Below are 23,754 nucleotides of genomic sequence, written 5' to 3'. Positions count from 1 at the left end.
CGCTCTCCATCCAACCTCACTGAGCTCGAGCTGTTTTGCAAGGAGGAATGGGCAAAAATTTCAGTCTCTCGATGTGCAAAACTGATAGAGACATACCCCAAGCGACTTACAGCTGTAATCAAAGCAAAAGGTGGCGCTACAAAGTATTAACTTAAGGGGGCTGAATAATTTTGCACGCCCAATTTTTCAGTTTTTTATGTGTTAAAAAAGTTTGAAATATCCAATAAATTTCGTTCCACTTCATGATTGTGTCCCACTTGTTGTTGATTCTTCACCAAAAATTACAGTTTTATATCTTTATGTTTGAAGCCTGAAATGTGGCAAAAGTTCGAAAAGTTCAAGGGGGGCGAATACTTTCGCAAGGCACTGTACTTTCCATGCGTTTTTGATGCAGAAAAAAACACACTGGACTGCATGTGGTGTGAACTGGCCCTGGATGTATTTACTGTAGAGAAAAGGCAATTTAGAATTGATTGCCTTTGTATATAAATGACCCATACAGAAAATTCAAACCCCCCCTCCAAAAAAATAAAAGATACAGGGACATTTTTTGTATCTGGAGCAAAAGAAATTAAACCTCAAAACAAAGTTAGTGTTAATTATTGTCAGAGCTGTGAAAATGTTGAAAAGTCTGCTATGGGAGCTGGTTCTATGTGTTTTAAAAAAAAAAGGTCTGAATATGTTCCTAATGCAAGGAAAATGAACAACTAGTAGCAAAACCTTGTAGAAGTGTTGTTATGAGAGGGAGCAATCCTTGTTTTATAATGTTTTCTTACCATCTTTTGTCCTCTCAACATTCACAGTTCTAGTATGGGAATGCAATAGCTTTTCTTTAGTTGAACTTTGTCCTAATGGACTTTTTTTAAAACCTAAAGTGGTTCTAAAACCAAGATATTTTTTTACCCTAATGCATTCCCTACATGCCTCCAAAGACGCCCAAAAAATGCCTGATAAATGCCAGGAACAAAAACGCCCAGGTGGAGAGGAGCCACTACCCTGCTCTATTAATAATTATAAGAAAAATGATCTTTTTTTTCTGGTTCTGGACATGCTACAGAGATGAAACTTCACAGGTACACTTTTTAGACCCCCCAGACACTAAATCCAAAAAAAGTCATGCCTGCCTCCAAAAATGCCCGATAAATGCCTACAACAAAAACGCCCAGGTGGAGCGGAGCCACTACCGTGCTCTATTAATAATTATAAGAAAAATTATCTTTTTTTTTTCTGGTTCTGGACATGCTACAGAGCTGAAACTTCACATGTACACTTTTTAGACCCCCCAGACACTAAATCCAAAGAAAAAGTTTTTTTTTTTTCAATAATTTTTTCAATAGTTGGCTCTCTATCAAAAACGACAATTTTTAAGAACTTTTTTTTGTGTGATTGAGCATGACCCAGAACCATCATATTCTGATTGTCCAAATACAAAGTCGTCTATCATACAAGTCGTGCTGAATTCGCGCTAACAAGTCGCCCCTTATGAGGCGACTTAGAGGTCGCGGCAGTGTGAACCGGCTCTCTATCAAATTGGCTCTCTATCAAAAACGACAATTTTTAAGAACTTTTTTTTGTGTGATTGAGCATGACCCAGAACCATCATATTCTGATTGGCCAAATACAAAGTCGTCTATCATACAAGTCGTGCTGAAGTCGCGCTAAAAGTCACGCTAACAAGTCACCCCTTATGAGGCGACTTAGAGGTCGCGGCAGTGTGAACCGGCTCTAACTGGAAGTCCGATCACAGCAGAAAAAAAATAAATTGCACATGAACAGAATATTTATATGTATTTTTTTTTTCATCCTAGAGTTTAGTGTCACTTTAACTATGTTACATTATTTTCAGTACTTTACAGTATTTTACATGCAAGACAGATTGCAAGTTCTCTAAGTACTGTTCCAAGCCACTTATAGCAGCCTTTGTTAACATCCAATCAATGCTCCATGTTTCCTTTTATATAAGATATACTGTTTATGCAATAACAGCTGTCCCTGATTATGGCAACTGAAACTGACTTGCTTATTTGAGAACAGTCTTATTACTATAACTATTAGTAGTTTATAGGAATTGTTCCTAAGCACGCTCTGTGTAATTAGAATTATGCAGAATACATTATCTTTGTGTGTATGTCACGCTTTGAGAATCTTTTATACCAAAGCTGACCATTTTTGGAATTATGGAAAGAGCTTTGTATGTTTAATTATACATACAATTACCTGTAAAGCCATTTTAATCCTCCTCCCTGAATACTTTTTTTTTTTTAATCACAGGGGTAACTCCAAATACCATTATTACGGGATTCGTGTCAAGCCAGATTCCCCTCTTAATCGTTTACAAGAGGACATGCAATATATGGCTATGAGACAGCAACCGATGCAGCAGAAACAACGGTATGTAAAAACAGTCGGTGCAGTTCTGCCATACAGGCCTGAGGTGAGCTTTTCAGGGGTACAGCTATAAATGCATTATTATCTATTTTATTTTTTTTCTAATATTTATATATACTAGAAATATATACTATATTACTATTTATATATATATACTATTATCTATACTATTTATATAGTATATAGCTGTAAATACTTATTGAAATAATCTTAAAATCTTTAAAGGTCATTTATACTAGTAGTAGTAGTAGAAGTAGTACTAGTATACATAGTACAGATTGTAGAAATAACTCTGGTTGCTGTATGATTTTTACTATGATAAATTCTGAACATCATTCTCTGAGCTAGTGTGAGTGGGTGGACATCCATTTACATGTGAGCTGAGTTCTCACTACTACTTCAGGTTGTATTCTAATAATGATGTAAATCAGAAGACTGAAAAGCTTTGCTAAGGTTAGCCTCCACCATATATTGTTTATTGGTAACAGCTGAGTGTTTTCTGGTATCTAAAGAATATTTAATGATGGACTCGTGCACATGGGCATTTACACATTCCCTAGCCCTGAAGTGTAAAATGTCCATCGCTTTCCTGCACGCGGGAAGCAGCAGTGCTACATACAGCCGCCATTACAAGTAAATGACTATATTTGTCTGGCTGCTTGTAAACGTCAAAGGGTTTTACATTGGCTTTTACCCGTATATGTATTCAAGGAAATACACTGTACGCACATCCAAGAGTAAATGCTGATGCAGAAGTCTTAGTTACAGCCCTGGATTGTGAAATATCTGGGTGTCCACAAAGGACTTCTGTACCTCTAACTGCAATCACCTTCCTTGAATTCCCCTCACAGCAGGAAAGGGAGGGTCAGTACTGTTAACCAACCAGGGCTGTGCTGCTTTTAGCCAGTGAAAGTTACTGGTGCACACTTCATGGAAACTTTCTAACATTTGTTTCTACTGGGCATTGATTGCTTCTGATGATGGAGGTGCCCACCACTGCACCTATTTTCAACCTGATTTTGGCATACAGTACTTGAAATAGTTGCATCACTTGTTTTCATGAAGTCATGTACAGTATGACCCCAATAGAACTGGAGCATAGATGGCTTACCTAGGGAATATTTATCTCCGTGCAAGCAGTAATCCCTGATTCTGACACCAATCTAAAGGATAAGTTGGTATACCCATATTTAGGGTGTAACTTGTAGCATGCATCCACCACCTCACCCCTTGATACCCCCCCCCCCCCCGTCCCTGTGACAGCGGGCTGGGGACCTAAAGCATTGCTTCCTGCAAATGGGTGCAGTGTCAGACTCCTGCAGACTCAGATCTGTATAGCTGTCTCCCGTACCTCGGATACACAGGGAAGTGGGGAATCAGGGATGAGGTGGTGAATGCTTGTTCACAGGGACCACATAATCTCTTCCTATTCATGCAGCCAAAGATGCTAACCCAATCAGGATAATTCTTGACACAATATTGATGTAATTAGACTTTCTGCCTCAGTAAAGGCAGACCAACACTGCATGCTCACTCAATCACTCACAATCTAATAAATCAGTGTTTCGTGGCCTATGTATTTGAAATGGATTCTTAATTTGACAGGTATAAGCCTATGCAGAAAGTGGACGGAGTGGGAGATGGATTTACAGGAAGTGGACAACAGACAGGTGCATCTGTTGAGCAGACTGTAATTGCCCAAAGCCAGCACCATCAACAGTTTTTAGGTAAGAGATAAAATACTTTTTATGGAGAATGAATTTCGTACTGTATGATAATCTAGGCAGAGAATATTAAAAGTTAAGCAATTAGAATCCAAGTCTGAGCAGTTTATGGTAGAAGGATTAAAGAGACCCTGTATCTGTGTATATGTGTATTTAACATATTTTTTGAATGTTTCTTATCTGTAAAAGCCTCCGCTGTATAGACATCCAAAAGGTCTGAGACTGCCCCTGGGGGCCACCATGGTGAATGTGATATCAGCAACCCTAGCAGAGTCAGAGCTGCCCCCTGGCAGCTACATGAAATGTTATGTAGGGAGGTGAAATGATGCCCTCCTTTTACCTCCCTACATAGCCTTTCATGTAGCTGCCAGGGAGGGGCAGCAATGACTCATGTAGCTGCCAGAGGGGTAGAGGAGATGGGCCAGCACAGAGAGTCCCAGGAGAGGTGAGGGCTATGATGTGCACAGTGGGAGGAGGCTATGCTAGAGAGCTGGCACTTCCTGGAGTAGTCACATTTTCTTGCAAGTTCAAAGGAAAATTGGAAGTGAATATAAAAAATAATTCTGGAAAAGAAAAACACAATAAAGCTGGCCATAAACCATTTTAATCTTGGCTCATTCAGCAGGGACTGGCTTTAATTCAAACTATGTGTGGGCAGGCTGATTGTACCCCAGTTGAATGATCGATCAACTTCAGTACAACCAGCCTTTAGGATTTTTCATGCGATTTTGGCCAGCAGCTATAGCTGCTAGCAATAATCACTGTGTGTTCCCCCGGCAGGGGTGGCTCACCCTCCTGGAGAACACAATACCTCAATGGGAAGGGTCTGTGTTGATCAATCAAGTGATCCATGGTTGCAGGAAAGAAATTGCGCAATCTATGGCCTGCTTAAGTAAGCATTTAAAATACTTGATTTTTATTCTTTTAAGGTTGGTAACAGGGGCTTTTTTCATTAAAGGATAAATTCCTTTTTTTTTTTTTATGAAAATCAACACTTTGTTATTGAATTAACCTTCAGATAATAAACTCAAATGATAAACATAACTTTTATGTATAGAAAGTAAGGACAGAATCATTAATAGTTTTTTTTTTTTATTGCTGCCTGTGTCTCCACTAGCAAGATTATTCTTGTTGGCCACTATTAATGGGAATAAAAGTGAGGGAAAACTCAAAATTTTGAGCTGTCACCAGATCAGGAATAGAGGACGAATCTCTTTCTCTCGAATGACCAAAAATCTGACAGGGCTTTTACCCATTTTCTTACTCTTATCTTATTTAAAAAAAAAAATAAAATTTTGCCTGTTGAAACATTCTACTCTGAGAAAAAAAATATCATTGCAGTGACACACAGACACAGCAAAGTGCCTCCTCTACCTACCATAGGCCCTCCCATAGCACCGGGGAGAAGAGGAGTGCTCCCAGTAACTTGCCAGAGTGGGAGTTAAATTATATATTACATTTTCTTCAGCTCCCTCTAGAACTTGTGTAACATTTTTTTTTTCCATTCTTGAGTTGGGCTTTAACCACTTAAGCCCCGGAAGATTTTACCCCCTTCCTGACCAGGGGGTATTTTGCGATTCGGCACTGCGTGACTTTAACGGACAATTGCGCGGTCGTGTGACGCTGTACCCAAATGAAATTGACGTCCTTTTTTTCCCACAAACAGAGCTTTCTTTTGTTGGTATTTGATCACCTGTGCGATTTTTTGATCATGCGCTATAAACAAAAAAATAGCGACAATTTTCGGGTCCGCCGGTCACACGCGCGGGGATCAGAGTGAGCGAGCATGTGGGCGGGAGCGGGCCTCCGGCGGCGCGCGCTCGCCCCCTATTGGCTCGCAGGCGAGTGACGTACCGGTACGTCACTTTTTTTTTAAGTACCAATATACCATTAATGTACCTCGGTTGCAGAAAAATAAAAGCTTTCTTTGATTTTGAGAACAAGGCCTTACCTTAGCCCTTGCTATATTTCTTAGAAAGCTTCAGAGACTCCCTGGTATAGATTTGAGACCAGTAAGACACAGGAAGGAGTTTACCAGCTGAGCTCATTAGCACGCCCCCTTCACCCATCAACTAAGTTTTCACAGGATCCTTGGCATTTCTCCAACCTCGCATTTGTCTGGCTTCTCCAGCACCCCTTCAGACAGGCTCAGGCTTCATGCTAAACTCTCTGTGGCCGAATAAAGCCCACGGGACACCCCAGATGTAGTGCAAGGACCTGCCTGATTGGATACAGAGTGATTGGATAGATGGTGTGTTCTCCTATCATATTGTTTTGGTAAATTTAAAGGAGAGGATACAATCAGGTATATGGCCAAATTGATACACCTAAAAGTACCTAGTTGCGTTTTCAGTGTCATTAATTGTTAATGGCACACCAAACACAGAAGCAAACACACATTTTGCTACATAAAAAAAGAGGTGACAAATGCAGTAAAAAAAAAACTTGCAACATGTCAAAATGTCCCATGAACTACTTTGCCTTGTGTATTTCAGCCTATTGAAATACACAGACTGTCCAATATGTGTCACTAGAAAAATGAGCAAAAAAAACATGGGCTCCCACTACTCTAGGCATGAATGGGGTGTGAAAGTGAAATTGGTGTGTTTACACAAGAACAAATAGGCTCAATTCACATCTGTGTGTTTACAAATGCATGGCAAACTGCACAAAAAAATGCATGCTTTGCCATGCGTTTCAGAAACACTGCAAATGGGCATCATGCTTGTGTTGTCATTACATGTTAAAGGCACCCAAAGTGCGGCAAACACACTAAAAACTGCCGTAACATACCATGCGCCACTCCAAAAAAAAGTTCTGGAGCTTCTCTGGGGCGATTGTTGCATGTAGGGATGGGCTGTCCTATGCGTGACGAGTGAAAACGCTCCAAATCACCCAAAACAAATGCATGCGGAAATGTGAGTTTTTGCTGTGTGGAGATGTGAACAGGGCCTGACAAATGAGTGTCTCCATGCACTCCCTCCTATGTACTTGTATAATGATGGCCATACTATGCAATCTGATTGTGCAATCTCTGTACCATTTCCTTTTGATTTACCAGAACTGTGGAATAGGAGGACACACCTAAACAATCCATTACGTTTCTATCAAATCAGAAAGGCCCTTGTAATACATAGCTGATAAGAGACCTAAAGGAGATTGTACAATAAGATTGTATATGAAGTGGGTGGAAGGTGGTATTGTAATGAGGGAGGTGTGGTCCAGAGTGGTGAACACATCCTATCACGCCCTCTTCTGTGATGAAAAAATGGAAGTGAAGGCTTCTGGGAGATGGCCTACAGGAAGTGAAAGCTGAGAGAATCTACAGGAAGTTATGGAATCTAAAAATAATCAAAACAATTCAAATAAACTGATTTTAAACCTCCTGTGGGTAAGACAGGTGAGAGAAAAGCACTTTCTAAAAATGCTAAAATGCTTCTAAAAATGCTGCTATTTATAATAAAAATTGTAATTCTGCCCAAAAAGGTAAACTTCTCCTTTAAAGTAAACTTCTCATGACAGAAATACCAGGGTTGCAATTGCATACCTCCTCCTAAAAATGCTAATTGCCTGCATGTACTGCAGACATCCAGACTTTGATCGTTAAGCCACTGATCCTAAACAGGAATGCAGATTAGGTGATTCACACAGAATTCAGAAATCCTTATCTAAACCTAGGGTATTTTTGGGTCAGTGACTTAAAGTTTTGCAGTAGAAGGGTTAGCAAGACTGCCAGGAAACTAGCATTTTCAGAAGTAGAGGTCAGCATTGGCAGCTGCCTGGTTCATTTCATTAGACGTTTCCTTTAACACTCTACAGCTTTTAAGAAGAAGAAATAACAAAAGATGTTTGTACTTGTTTTTGTCATTAAATGAAAGATGTACAAAAGGCAATGGGGCAGTGTTGTTTACCAAAATCAAATTATATGGCAACTGTCGATTTTCTAATGTTGGTTAACAAAATATGGTAACTTTCTAAAGAGTTAGTATTAACTACCGTTATATTTGGCCATTCTTGTAATTGTTATACATCTTGCGCAATGCAATTTGCCTTTTAGTTTGGTGAGAGGGAACCACTAGGTACTCACATATTTGTGCTGGAAAATGTAACATTGCTTCTGACAGAATAAAACAATGCAGCAAGACACCTGGCATATGAAAACCCTATATCATTAAACACTCAAATCTAAATTTCTCTTCTTATTTTACCTTGCCCAGTCTCCTATTACTTTTCATTGAGTTTTGCTATGTGCATCCCTTTTTAGAAGCAGTCTACTAAGCGTATGTATCCTTTTACACATTTATCTTCTTTTGGCTTCTGACTCCAGGCTTTCTATTCCCTGCCATGATATACCACATGCTGTGCATTCTTTGGTCTTTCTTTTCTTGCCATGGATGGCTGTTGGGTTATGCATCTCAGAGTCCTGAGTTCAAATCCTCTGAGTTTTACATCTCTGTTGGCCTACAGGCAGCTCTAAGAATGAAACAAGGGAAGCCTAACATTTATCTCCTGCTGTAAATGTGGTCACTGACATTCTGCTGACATCCTTTTACACTCCATTATGCTGAAAGAATTTCATTGGACTCCTTAAGTCAGGCAAACTTTAAGAAGATCACATATGGCGATTGTAAAGGAAACCTTTCCAGAGAGACATAATGCTTCTATTGCTGAATATTTTGTTTGTATTATAAAGCTTCTATTGCAAACCCCCTTGTGATGATGCATATTCATTGGCTATTACATCAAGTTGGTTGAATAATGTTTGGATCACATGACTTGGAACAAGTATGCATATCAAGAAAGTCAGAGTATAGTCAGATGTGATTATTTGCATACTTGTTCCAGGCAAGAAACACAAAGTATTGAAGCAAAAGGGTAACCTAACAGCCAGGAAGCCCACAATTGCATCAATTGCAGAATGAAGTAAAACAATGTTCAATGTCTGTAAGGCCCCTTTCACACATAGGTCCATTGACAGATTAAAAACGGACATCAATGCATCTCTATGTAAAAACGGATGACAACGGATGATCATCCATTAACCACTTAAGCCCCGGAAGATTTTACCCCCATTCCGACCAGGGGGTATTTTGCGATTCGGCACTGCGTGACTTTAACGGAGAATTGCGCGGTCGTGCGACGCTGTACCTAAACGAATTTGGCGTCCTTTTTTTCCCACAAACAGAGCTTTCTTTTGGCGGTATTTGATCACCTGTGCGATTTTTTGATCACGCGCTATAAACAAAAAAAGAGCGTCCATTTTGCAAAAATAGCAATATTTTTCCCTTTTTTTTATATGAAATTCCCCCAAAAAAAATTTAAAAATCAAAATTTTTTAAAATTTTCGGCCAATTTGTTTTATGCTACCTATGTTTGGTAAAAAAAATCGCAAAAAGCGTATTTTGATTGGTTTGCGCAAAAGTTATTGCGTTTACTAACAAAGGGAAATATTTTTGTCATTTTTGTTGTTTTTTTTTTTAACGCGTAATGGCGGCGATCTGCGATTTTTTTTGCGGTACTGCGACATTGCGGCGGACAGATCGGACCCTTGACTGACATTTCTGACACTTTTGGGGTTACCAGTGACATTTCTACAGTAATCAGTGCTATACATATGCACTGTTACTGTAAAAATACACTGGTAGTGAAGGGGTTAACTTTATTTGAGAGGGAGGGGCTGTGTGTGTCCCTAGGGGCGTGATTCTAACTGTGATTGGCTGGGGCTTCAGCTGTATGCAGAGTGATCAACGGATCTACATAGTAGATCCATGTGATCAGCTCTCATACAGCGAGGAGAATGACAGGCAGCTTGTTTACACAAGCTGCCTGACTTTCTCCCTCTCCCCCGCCGATCGCAGAGTGGCCGGCGGCGATCGGGTCCGCCGGTCACACGCGCGGGGGGGTCCGTGACCACTCGGGAGCGGGAGCGCGCCTCCGGGGGCGCGCGCTCGCTCCCTAGACCCTCACAAGCTAGTGACGTAGCCCTACGTCACTTTGCCTGTGAGGGGCTGACCGCCGACGTAGATAGTCGTGCGGCGGTCGGCAAGTGGTTAACATCGGTTTTCATCCGCTTCCGTCAATGTCCGTTTTTTGGAACGGATGAATGCCCTATTTTTCATCCGTCAAAAAAACGGATTGGACGAAAAAAGGATGTAAATGGACAAATGGTCAGTTTTTCACCCGTTTTTGCATTGGTAGTGGATGTAAAAAAAATGGATGAAAAATGGAAGAAAAACGGATGAAAAAATGGAAAACGGATACATTTTGACGGGATTGAACTGATGAACTGAATGTGTGAAAGGGGCCTAATTCTTTTTCTTGACCCAACCAAAAGGAAGCAATCAGACAGGTTTTGAAAACTGTTCTGTTGTGCTTGTGCGTGATTTATGGGACTTATCTTTTCATATGATTTTATATTATGCAAAAAAAAAAAAAAAAACAACACAGTTTTAGTGAAAATTTGGTAAAATCAATACCAGTGTAATTTATAAAGCAATGATAAAAACATTACCAATTTTTGGCAGATCAAGAGAAATACTTTCTAAATACGAGTAAAAATATTAATTCAAATGATACAAAATCGACGTGTGTGTGTGTGGCCAGCTTTAGTTGCATATAATAGGATACTTTATTTGTAGTTGCCAATGTCTGAGCATAATTACAATTTAATTTATAGATGAATCCAGACACATACAGGCTATGGCTGAAAATAAAAAACTAAAAACAATTATCTTTGATCTGATTGGTAGCTTTGGATTAAAGTCAGGCATACATGGATAGAAACTTGGCCAGTCCCTTCTGTACTGGCTGAATTTCGATCAATGTATGGGCATTGATGTTGTTGATCAACTGCCCAAGTCGGGTTTTCCCTGCTCTTTTAGGCTGCAGCTGGCAGCACTGATAAGTATATTCCTCGCCATCAGAAAACAATGGTTCAGCGGGGAGGATTCACATTGAATGTGTGGATGGGGGAATCGAGTCAATTTTTTTACGTTCAGCCAGCAGGTTGAACAAAAAAACTATATCATTTATGGGCTGCATAAGGCACATAATGCACATTACCATTGCTCTGACACAGTCGATAAAAGAATACACTAAACTCTCCCCTGGATTTAAGATGTCTTTTACAGCTCCAGTTAAAAAATGATTTTACAACAATAAGAAAGGATACGTATACAAAGGGGTAGGCCTATTTAAAAATAATTAGCGCGTATTCATTTTCCTGAATAAAGTAACATTTTGCTCAGCCATTTAGTTTTCACTTGACACCCAGCATTTTTTGTCTTGCTCCCATAAAGCACTGTGTGATATACCGTACAGATCAAACAAATATCTCATAAGCTGCTACTTCACTGCAAAGCCAAGAAATACATTCTACTAATAAAAGAATGATAACAGCAATGCTCCTTTCAGGAATTAAGGAACCAGATATTTATGTGTATAATATAAAACATGACTGTCTACGAAGGTAGTCAGAGCCCTGCTCCACATTGGACCTAAAAAAGACTTGCCTTATCGTGGACTTTTACATCAAGGACTTTCTATTCTGTACATAAGACTAGGTGTAGTAACCACACTTGTATAAAGTACTCGAAACCCATACTTGAGTAAAAGTACAAGTGCTCGATCAAAAAGTGACTTGAGTAGAAGTGGAAGTGCTCTATCAAAAATTGACTTGAGTAGAAGTACTAAAGTATTCAACATTTTTTGTACTCAAGTATTGCAAGTAGTTTTTTTTTTAATTTTTCTACTCAAGTACTAAAAGTAAAAGTACAAGTAGTTTTTTAAAAAAATTTGCTACTCAAGTACTGAAAGTAAAAGTACAAGTACTGTGTTATGTAGTTATTAAAGAAAGAAGTCAAAAGTTTGAACATCATATTGTTTTTTATTATTTCAAATGATTAACCTAAAGGACAATCACAATTCCTTTGGCTGTAACTTTTTGTAAACAAAAACAGATAAAGTATCTGTTTACCCTCCCTTTCCCCTTTAGAGCATCCCTCCTTCTCTTCCCTGCATGTTTTTTTTTTCTCCACCACTTATTGGTGCGCAAAATCATATATAAACCAATGTGATATACAACAATATATTCCAATAATGAAATAAAGGAAGAGTGTATGAAATCAAAGTCAATAAAAAGTCCATATATATAATGCCATAATACCATATATATGTGACAAAACAAGATGAATATATTTTCAAAGGTGCAGGAATCAAACAGGTGCTATTCCAAATAATAGGTGCAGACTCCCACCACCTTGTGGATTTCCCCCTTACCCGGCGGATTAAGGTAAGTGCAAAATAATATCCAAATAGTCTCTTCCAGTGAAACAAAACTGCAAAACCTGTGCTCTCAACTTCCAGTGAAAAAAGCAAAATCAGCCTCTTACCAGAAAAAAGGTCTATGTACGCGTGTGACTCTCCTTGGTTGGGGGAGGTTTTCTGTCCCCTTAACAGCAGATATGTAGACCATTTTATGTATACATACAGTAGCATTTATTTTCGTATGCCCTTATTTACACATGACATTATACACATTTTTTTGAACTTCATGAAACCTGCCATCTACTGTTCTGGCAGTGGTAATTTTTATAACTGTAACGAGTAACTATGCAGCACAAAAAAAAATAATGGAGTAGAAGTATTGAAATCATCGAAAAAATGTAGTGAAGTAAAAGTGGAAGTAGGCAAAAAAAATTATACTCTTGGAAAGTACAGATACCGCCTTTCATTACTTAAGTACAGTAGTGAAGTAGTTCTACTTAGTTACTATACATCTCTGGTAGTAACCTACAGCTTTTAGTCATTACCCTTTATTCTAGTCTAAGTTTGACAGGTAGCTCAAATCTTCACATGAAAGTGGCTTTTAATATTAACACTTAATTGCTCAGTGTATCTGAGTGGTATGTTTGTTTTTCATTCCCTACTATTAATGTTCATACTCTCCACCCTAGCTAGTAGTTTGTCACATTCAGCTGAACTTGTTTAATAATTTTGAAGATGTTTTCTAGACTTTATGGCATTATGATGATTGAATTATGTTAGTCAGAACAGGGTCCACAACTTTTCAATTAGAAAAAAGACTGTTCTGTTGGGAATTGCAGTTGAACGCTACAAGGGAATTATCCCTATGGCTTAGTGAATGAAGGGACGCTTTGCTGACTTCCATCATGGGATTGTGCTAGCAAAAATTCATTTTTTCTAATTTTCTTTACACGTGATTGGGAATTCTTTGCACAGTGAAACTTTACCACTTGGCAATTCCCTTGCAGAGTGTGAGCTTACTTACAAAGTGAATTTGCTTTTAGTAAATCAACCCCACTGACTCGCACATGTTGGTATAATGGCGTATTTTCCAGACCCTGATTTGAGAAATGTCCTGAATTTTACTAACCAAGTAAAATAAAATGGTAATAACTACTACTACCTTTACCGCGACCTAAACCCAGTATATGTGATTCTACACCCTACATAACTGTAATGCTTTACTTACATTTGTCACATGCTTATTAGATTTCTGATGTGGAAAATGTGATCAATACCTACACTCAGCTGTCATCTGATAGTTGACATACCAAATGTTGAGTCTAACTGGAGAAGGTTACTGTCAAGACAGACTGAGGTCAGGACAGGCAGCTTAAGATCAGTGTTTCTTTTAAGGCAAGCAAGAGTCAGGGCAGGTAGTTCTAAAGTGGGTAGACAACATGAAGTCCAGGGTGGTCAGTTCAGGGTCATATTGTTGTAGACAAGCCAAAGGTCAGGGAAGGCAAGTTGGGAATTAAAACACAAGTATGGTCTACAGTTTCTTTCATACACCAGTGGCATAACTAGAACTTTCAGGGCCCTGGTGCAAAAAAAAAAAACCTAAAGACCCACTGCCAGTGCCCTTTCCTCCGAGCTCGGTGGTGGAGCGCAAGAGCTCGGTCACACGTGTGACCTTTGTAACCCTGGTAGTTTCACCACTGGTGTCAGTAGTTTTTTTTTTTTACCTTTTTTTGATGTTTTACCTTTGAGACAGAGTAAGATGATTGAGGACAAAGCCCTCAATCTCCATCTCTACAGCCTCAGCTGCACAGAATAAATGGACAGAAATAAAACTGAAACCTTGGAAGCACAGTTTACTATGTTTCAGTTATGAATGGATAGAGTCAGTGATCGGTACAGATCACTGACTCTCCATTCAGAAAAGGAAGGGACCCATAAATGATATATTTACCAGCCCCTTCCCCGCTCTCCATCCTGACAGCATTCCCTGTAGCAGCTGACAGCTGAGGGGGGGGTAACCCAGCATAGCTGCGATGAGTGAGCGGGGGGGGCAGGAGAGAGCACAGGGAGGCTGGAAAAGAGGCACAGTGGGGCTGGAAAACTCATGGGGCAGCAGACAGAAGCTTGAAAGGTGGGAGGCTGTATATAGAGGAACCAATCTCCTCTCTGGCAACCAGAGCCCCCCCTTACAGAGTTTCCAGGATTCTGCCTTAAATAAGGGATCCCAGAGCCCCCCACCCCTCTTACATCAGAGTTCTGAGAATTCCTCTTTAATCAGGGGTCCCTTACATCAGAGTCTGCCGAGTTCCCTTTACATCAGAGTCTGCCGTGCCCCCCTTACATCAGAGTCCAAAGACGTTCCACTTATACTGTAAGGGGGATCTCTGTGGACCCTGAAATGTAAAGGGGAACCCTTATTTGAGGGGGTCTCTGCTTACTAAAGCCTCCCTTACATCAGAGTCCACAAAGCACCCCTTACATCTGAGTCTCTTACATTAGAGTACTCACTGGGAGGCAGGAGAGAGAAGGGAGAGACGGGGGAGACTTCACTCAGTGTATGGATGGAAAACTCACTCGGGCATCTGCACCTTTCCTCTTCTGCCTGCTGTGCTTCAAACTTCCTGCCAACACTTTCCCTTCTCTGAGGCACAACACTGCCAGGGAGTGTGGGCGAGGCAGGCACAGGAAGATGGGGCAGAGGAGGAGCAGCTGATTAGCCCGCTGACTCTCCTCTCCTATCTGTGTGGGGGGGAAGGGAAGGGGGGAACTGTCAGGGCTGGCTCTGGGCTGTGAGAGAGACACTTGCAGCTCAAAGCCATGCAGCCACTGGGGAGCTACAGCCCGGACTCATGGGGCGCCTCCACAGTGATGGAACTCTAGGGTCTTGTCGCAAGTGCGACCTTTACAACCCTGGTAGTTTTGCCACTGGCACACACCATAGTTAATGAGGGACTTATGTTGAATGAGGTCACAGTTCATGACAGTATTGTACCACATCTTTTTATTATTGGTATTATTCAAATTTTAGCTACATTACAGAACCTATTTGGATTTTATTTTTATTGCCAATTGTGGTAACCAGCACAAAGTTAATTTGTATAACAAAGGGCACTGATTTCCATAAAGGGTTCCCACCATTTGCCTTCTTAACTGCACCTTCCACAATCTCTAAAGTGGCACACCATACTTTCTAAAAGACACAGCAAAAAACTTGCAACATGTCAAAATGTCCCATGAACTACTTTGCCTTGTGTATTTCAGCCTATTGAAATCCACAGGCTGCCCAATGTGTGTCACTAGAAAAATGAGCCAAAAAAACATGGGCTCCCACTACTCTAGGCATGAATGGGGCCTGAAAGTGAAATTGGTGTGTTTACACAAGAACAAAGAGGCTCAATTCATATCTGTGTGTTTACAAACGCATGGCAAACTGCACAAAAAATACATGCTTTGCCATGCTTTTCAGAAACACTGCAAATGGGCATCATGCTTGTGTTGTCATTACATGTTAAAGGCACCCAAAGTGTGTCAAACACACTAAAATTCTGTGAGAGAGACACTTGCATTTCAAAGCCATGCAGCCACTGGGGAGCTACAGCCCAGGCTTATGGGGCCCCTCCACAGTGATGGAACTCTAGGGCCCGGTCATAAGTGCAATCTTTACAACCCTGGTAGTTCTGCCACTGGCACACACCATAGTTAATGAGGGACTTATGTTGAATGAGGCCACAGTTCTTGACAGTATTGTACCACATCTTTTTATTATTGTTATTATTCAAATTTTAGCTACATTACAGAACTTATTTGGATTTTTTTATTGCCAATTGTGGTAACCAGCACAAAGTTAATTTGTATAACAAAGGGCACTGATTTTCATAAGGGATCCCCACCATTTGTCTTCTTAACTGCACTTTCCACAATCTCTAAAGTGGCACACCATACTTTCTAAAAGACTTAATTTGCCTTTCTTTAATCAAATCTCTTCAGTATACATACTTTGCTGCTATTATTTGCTTCAGTTTTCCTAATCCAGGGATGGTAATTCTGTGACTGGCAAGCCTGCCTGAAGTAAAAGCCACATCTCAAGTAAAATTTTAAAGGTTTGCACAAGGAGTCTAAAGTGCAAAGAGGAATTCCCATGGAGCAACTGTAGGAGATCTGAAAACCATGTAGTAATATGCATGTATTTATATATACAGCTATCTAATTATATACAGTCAGGCCCATAAATATTGGGACATCAACACAATTCTAATCTTTTTGGCTCTATAAACCACCACAAGGGATTTGAAATGAAACAAACAAAATGTGCTTTAACTGCAGACTTTCAGCTTTCATTTGTGGGTATTTACATCAAAATCAGGTGAACTTTGTAGGAATTACAACAGTTTGTATATGTGCCTCCCACTTTTTAAGGGACCAAAAGTAATGGGACAGATTAAACAATCATAAATCAAACTTTCACTTTTTAATACTTGGTTGCAAATCCTTTGCAGTCAATTACAGCCTGAAGTCTGGAACACATAGACATCACCAGATGCTGGGTTTCATCCCTGGTGATGCTCTGCCAGGGCTCTACTGAAACTGTCTTTAGTTCCTGCTTGTTCTTGGGGCATTTTCCTTTCAGTTTTGTCTTCAGCAAGTGAAATGCATGCTCAATCGGATTCAGGTCATTGACTTGGCCATTGCATAAAATTCCACTTCTTTCCCTTAAAAAAACTCTTTGGTTGCTTTCGCAGTATGCTTAGGGTCATTGACAATCTGCACTGTGAAGCGCCGTCCAATGAGTTCTGAAGCATTTGGCTGAATATGAGCAGATAATATTGCCCAAAACACTTTAGAATTCATCCTGCTGCTTTTGTCAGCAGTCACATCATCAATAAATACCTGAGAACCAGTTCCATTGGCAGCCATACATGCCCACGCCATGACACTACCACCACCATGCTTCACTGATGAGGTGGTATGCTTTGGATCATGAGCAGTTCCTTTCCTTCTCCATACTCTTCTCTTCCCATCACTCTGGTACAAGTTGATCTTGGTCTCATCTGTCCATAGGATGTTGTTCCAGAACTGTGAAGGCTTTTTTCGATGTTGTTTGGGAAACTCTAATCTGGCCTTCCTGTTTTTGAGGCTCACCAATGGTTTACATCTTGTGGTGAAACCTCTGTATTCACTCTGGTGAAGTCTTCTCTTGATTGTTGACTTTGGCACACATATACCTACCTCCTGGAGAGTGTTCTTGATCTGGCCATCTGTTGTGAAGGGTGTTTTCTTCACCAGGGAAAGAATTCTTCGTCCACCACAGTTTTTTTTCTTGGTCTTCCGGGTATTTTGGTGTTGCTGAGCTCACCAGTGCGTTCTTTCTTTTTAAGGATGTTCCAAACAGTTGATTTGGCCACACCTTATGTTTTTGCTATCTCTCTGATGGGTTTGTTTTTTCAGCCGAATGATGGCTTGCTTCACTGATAGTGACAGCTCTTTGGATCTCATATTGAGAGTTGACAGCAACAGGTTCCAAATGCAAGTAGCACACTTGAAATGAACTCTGGAACTTTTATCTGCTCCTTGTAAATGGGATAATGAGGGAATAACACACACCTGGCCATGGAACAGCTGAGCAGCCAATTGTCCCATTACTTTTGGTCCCTTAAAAAGTGGGAGGCACATATACAAACTGTTGTAATTCATTCACATTTCACCTGATTTGGATGTAAATGCCCTCAAATTAAAGCTGAAAGTATGCAGTTAAAGCACATCTTGTTTATTTCATTGCATATCCATTGTGGTGGTGTTTAGAGCCAAAAAGATTAGAATTGTGTCGATGTCCCAATATTTATGGACCTGACTGTACCTTTTTGCAGTCAAAGGGTTAAGTGAAAACTGTTCTGAGAGAAATACATGTTAACATTTCCACCTGAGAATGCTAGTTGCTTGGTTGTTATGCTGATCCAATGGCTTAAGTATGTTCTGTGTTACTAGCCTGGAACAAGTATGCAGATTATGAGCTGCATCTTCTCCCTGACTTTTCATGATGTATACTTGTTACAGGTCTGCAGCTAAGAAAGTCAGGGAACCAAAGAAAGGCAACTATCATTTTCAAAGGATAAGTAAAACAGTCCCTGTATTTTTCTCAACATAGGTTTTTCATAAAGATACACACTATCATATTGTATAGAAGGACCCTTCTTTGTGTGTGTATGTTACATAGTTATGCAGCATCACTTGTACATATTAATAGATTCTACTTGTTAAATCTATGTAGTGTGGAACACATATCTCTGGGATTGTTTAAAAATATTATCTATTTTTTTATAGCAACATTAATAAAAGAATAAAAATAAAATCTTGCCAGCCTTTGCTCATTAAGTAATGTGACCTTTTAGAATGTCTGTCTTGCTATGCTTCTTAAATATTTTCCTAATGAAGCTGTAATTGGCACCATCCACAATATCTTTCTTCTATTTTGTTGTTATGGCAACAGATGCGTCTAGAGCACTTCCAGAATTTGCAGAAGTTGAAATCTCTTCTCTGCCAGATGGTACAACCTTTGAAGATATCAAGTCACTGCAGACTCTTTATCGGGAGCACTGTGAGGTAAAAGGCACCTATGTGTTTGTGAGAATTACTACTCCCACACTACAATGTATTTATTCTCTCATCTATGCTGTGTTTTCAAAAATGAAAAAAAAAATGCTGCTGTCCATGTGGTAAGGTTTATTGGAGCACACACATAATGTAACTAAAGACATAGATTCCTGGGGGTGTCATGGTAATCTAAAAGATAGATGAAACAAAACTTGTACAGTAGGCACTCTGACATTATCATGATCATACTTCATTTTGAAAACATGCTTGAGTCACTAAAAATTGTGTTTGATAGAGGTACAGGAACTAGCAAATAACAGCCATATGGCAATAATAATTTTTTTTTGGAAACAGTATGATATGATATTTGATATATATATGATATGTTATTTATACCTCAATTTCAAACACCCAACCTCATGTCTCCTCCTACACTACAAAATCTGACTGTAGGAGGAAGAATGCGTATAGTAAGATGAGCTACCTGAAAGCCTCCTTGCAATTATTTTAAAGCTACAATGACAAGTGTTTTTTAGTAATTGCAGAAGCAAAACTATATGGAATTTATCCTTGAATGAACATTATTATGATGACCTTGTAGCCTATACTAATATTAAAATGAGGATTATTCATGCTTTTCCCCTATCTCCAGCACAATAAAAGCATACTATTCAAAAAAGCAGCCAGAATTGTTATGCTAATGACTAACCCCATATACTGTACATACTGGGCATTATTACTCAAAGAAACTTCCATAATATTAGTGTCTCTATTGTACTGATTGTCAGCTGCAAGTTGGTAACTATATACAGTAAACTTTTAAGTCACAAAGCTTTCCATGGAATATAACTGACAGGGCCCAGTTAATTTGCAAATGTCCAATTGCCATTGAAAAGGGTAAGCATTATAATTAGGAAAAGTTGGTGGGACAACTTTATTTATTTATTTTTTTAGATATTACATCCCCAAATTTTTCCTGGCTCACATGCACACAATAATAAAACTATATTTCAATGTTAAAATAAGTAATCATATTTTCCTTTCATTTGTTGTTCAGGCAATATTGGATGTTGTTGTAAACTTACAGTTTAGCTTGATTGAGAAGCTGTGGCAGACGTTCTGGCGTTACTCTCCGACCTCTACAGCTGATGGCACCACCATTACAGAGTCTGGGTAAGACCCTTTCTATTTTAAGATAGCTCTTTTGAGGTTGCTGCCAAAAGGATCATTTGTTCAAAGCAGCCATGGTCTTTAAAGTTGGGTATACACTATAAGAAAATCGGGCGCACGATTGTCCGATTTTCCTTGTTGTTACACCGCAAATCGGAACCGATGAAAGAATTTTCTTACGAAAATTCTTGTACGATAAAGCCTTCTTTGTTGTTTATTGTTTCTGATCATGCGCAGTCTTTCTTTTCTGATTTTGCTTGTACAAAAATCGTACGAAAACTGTACACAGATGAAAATCGTCTGTACGAGAAACATTTTGGAGTTTGTCCCTTCGAGAAATTTTCTTAAGAAAATTCTGAATCGTCTGTAGAAAGTTCTGTACACACTATGCGAAAATCTTTCGAAAATTCTTTGGACGAAAACGTTCGCCCGATTTTCTTATAGTGTGTACGAGCCTTTAGTAGTAAGTCATAATTGATTTTACAAATTTGAACTACTGAGAACTTTTTTAGTGCAGTAGGGTTATGAAAATTGACTCTACTTTTTTATTGCACCAAAGAATTTTGCCACTCAGGCAAAGTGCACATTACATTATTTCATAAACGGGAAATAAAATATATCTCTATTGAGCACATATTTTAAGTTAATAATGAAATATTAGACCAGTTTTTAGATATGAACTTTACATCCTTACATGCTTGCCCTTCCATACATTTGTTGTTTACGTTTAGAGATCTATAGACTAACAACTCAGAGAAATCCCCGTATTTTACACAGCCTTAGTTAATTGCTCTGCTTAAAGCGGAGTTCCACCCAAAAGTGGAACTTCCGCTTTAGGGAGTCCTGACCCCCCGACATGCCACATTTGGCATGTCATTTTTTTGGGGGGGGAGCGGGTACCTAGTTTTGACAGGTACCCGCTCCCACTTCCGCTCGGAGCGCCGCGGCGCCCTGAGCGGAAGTTCTCCTCTCCCCCTCCCTCCCTGCAATCTTCTGGGACATGTCAGAGGTCCCAGAAGATTGCCGGCCAATCACGGCGCGCAGCGCGACTCGCGCATGCGCAGTGGGTACCCGGCTGTGAAGCCGCAAACTGTAACAGCCGGGTGCCCACAGCAGTGATGCCGGCGCCGAGGGAGAGGATCGAGGCTTCCGGCGGCCGCATCGCTGGACCGTTGGACAGGTGAGTAAATGGCTGGAATCATGCTTTAACATGTAGGAAGAGAGTGCAAGGTACTCAATGTCGATTTACTCATAGGAGTTGATTTACTAAAGGCAAATCTGCTGTGCACTACAAGTGCATTTGTAAGTGCAGTCGCCAAATTTATAAAAAAAAAAAAAAAAACCCTCCTGAACCATACCAGGCCACATGCCCTCAACATGGGAAGGGGGGTGCTTTGGTGGGGACAAGGGCCTCTTCCCCACAACCCTGGGCTGTGGTTGATGGGTACAAGGGCCTCTTCCTCTCAACCCTGGGCTGTGGTTGTGGGAGCCTGCGGGGAGGGGGCTTATCAGAATTTGGAAGATCCCCACCCATGAGTGTGGGGTACATAGTAAACCTACCCATTCACCCAAAAAAAACAGTGTAGTGTAATAAAAACATGAGACAGTTTTTGACAAGTCTTTTTTTAAAAACGACTAATGTCCCCCGTGGAAGCTCCAACGTCATTTACGGTGTCTTCTGCTGCCGCCCCGCTGAAAAAAAATGCTCCTCCCCTGGCGAGTGCTCCGCCATTCTGTCAGCTCTGGTGTCTGACAGTTCCTATATAAATTTGGGGCTTGGCCATCTGGTGACGCCATCCGGAGACCCTGTCCCCATGTGATGTCACAGACCTATAATGCACGGGGCGGTTATTTTACACAGGGGTAGGGTCTCTGGGTAACGTCACTGCTTGGCCACGCCCCATAGCTATATAAGAACTGTCAAATACAGGAGCTGCCAGAGTGGCTGGAGCAATAGTCAGGGGAAAAGCGTTTTCTCTTACGTCCTCCGACAGTCGCCGCCTCTCCATATTCGTCACTATGGGGTTATTGACCTTTGCTCCGTAGGAGTAGCTAGGCAACAGAATATGTCAATATTAAAGCTTTTAGCATATCCCACCCCCAGGGGGTGGTCCCCTCAGTCAATACCCTCCTGCTTCCTGTATCCATACCTCAGTTTCATTGTCTAGCTTTCAGGAGTTAGCTGGCTGTTTCTGTGCTGGGGCATTTTGTCTCAGCCTTTATCTTCTTTTTGATTTTATTTGAGTTTTTTTCTCTCTCTTTACTTAGCTGTTACTTTTGTCAGCATTAGTTAGTTCTTCTGATGAAGAGGATCGTCCGGGCTGGGTCTCGGGCTGGCCCGCCTGGTCGCAGGTTGTGCGCCAGTGGCTTCCCAGCCTGCCATCGAGCGTTCAGTCAGGTATTTTTCCTGGCATATGTGAACGACCCATCCCTGTTCGCTGCAGGGATGCTGTGGTGAGGTGGCTACCTCACTGGATGCCATGCGGTTTCGCACCGCAGTTCTACTGCGTCCTGGCTGCGACTCTCCCTGTCCCATGTGCAGTGGCTTGATCGCTTGTGCGGGTTCCCCACGCCATTCAGAAGGTAAGTGTACTCTGTGTGGGGACCTGTCTGTTTGGTGGGTGTCAGTCTGGGACTGTGTAACCCTGCATGTCTGTTCACACTATTGGGCTCCCTGTCTGGATGCTGCTGTGGGCTGCAAGGAGGGGGGCTGTTATACACTGTTCTGTGTTACAAGCTGTGTGATTCTCTGTGTGACATGCTGTATGTTGTAGGGCATGCTGTGGTACATGTTTTGTGCAACATGCGGCGGCCGCTGCTGCGGTCCGCCATTTTATTAATAGCTGCAGGCATATGAGGGTTTTTTCTGTATGCTGGGAGCAGCGTTTTTGGCGCCAAGCGTCGCCATTTTGGTGGCGATCGCTCCGGCCTCATGCTAGCACTGCATTTACTTCCTCCCCCGGCGGCCATTTTTTTGTAGCCTTCCATAGGCTTTATAGGAGCGGCTTCTATTGCATCACTTCCTTTTCTCTGGGCACACCGATCGATACAGCAGCAGCAGTGATCTCTCCAGGTTTTTACTCTCTTTATTCCTGTATTCCTTGCCTGAGTTTGTAATTTTCCCTGTGGGGGTCGGCTTGTGCTGGTGTGTGTGAGCGGTGGGCTGCGCTCGCCGCGCTTTTAAAGGGGCAGTTACCCTTTTTTCTCCTGCACACTTCTGGGGGCATGGATACTCAGGAAAGCAAATTTCCTCCCACTTTGCTGGGAGGCCAAGGGGCTGCTGCTGTTCCCCCTGAGGGGGCGATTTGGCCACCATTGTGGCTAACCTGGCTGCTCAGGTACAGATGCTTGTGGCTGCTCAATCCACTAAACGGGCCAGAGTTTCAATCTCCTCTGATTCAGAGGGCGATGGTGATGGGGCTGCTATGGCTGGGGTCCCCTTATCGGGGTCCCGTTCGTCCCTGGACTTTGCAGGGTCGGAAGGGGAGGCAGAGGTTGAAGGGGTTGATGATTCTCCCCCTGGCTCGTCTGAAGAGCTTGCAATCATGGATGAATTGGTTGCTTCTATCAAACAAACGCTGCATTTGCAGGATGAACCATGTCCTCCTGCCGTCCTGGC

General features: G+C 41.0%; 1 protein-coding gene across 4 annotated transcripts in view; it reads left to right on the top strand.

Moving 5' to 3' along the window:
• Positions 1 to 23,754, top strand: part of RFX3 (regulatory factor X3) — a 518,367-nt gene that overhangs the window by 429,506 nt on the left and 65,107 nt on the right. For all 4 annotated transcript variants that reach the window (XM_082243301.1, XM_082243299.1, XM_082243300.1 and 1 more), the window contains 4 exons: positions 2,272 to 2,391; positions 3,994 to 4,115; positions 18,862 to 18,974; positions 20,023 to 20,138. In XM_082243301.1, coding sequence (XP_082099427.1) covers positions 2,272 to 2,391; positions 3,994 to 4,115; positions 18,862 to 18,974; positions 20,023 to 20,138 — 471 coding nt within the window. The remainder of the gene's footprint in view (positions 1 to 2,271; positions 2,392 to 3,993; positions 4,116 to 18,861; positions 18,975 to 20,022; positions 20,139 to 23,754) is intronic.

The sequence above is a fragment of the Pelophylax lessonae genome (assembly GCF_965119305.1).
Source record: "Pelophylax lessonae genome assembly, chromosome: 1".
Lineage (NCBI taxonomy): Eukaryota > Metazoa > Chordata > Amphibia > Anura > Ranidae > Pelophylax > Pelophylax lessonae.
The sequence above is the reverse complement of the archived record's forward strand: the minus strand, read 5'-3'. Positions and strand labels throughout refer to the sequence as shown.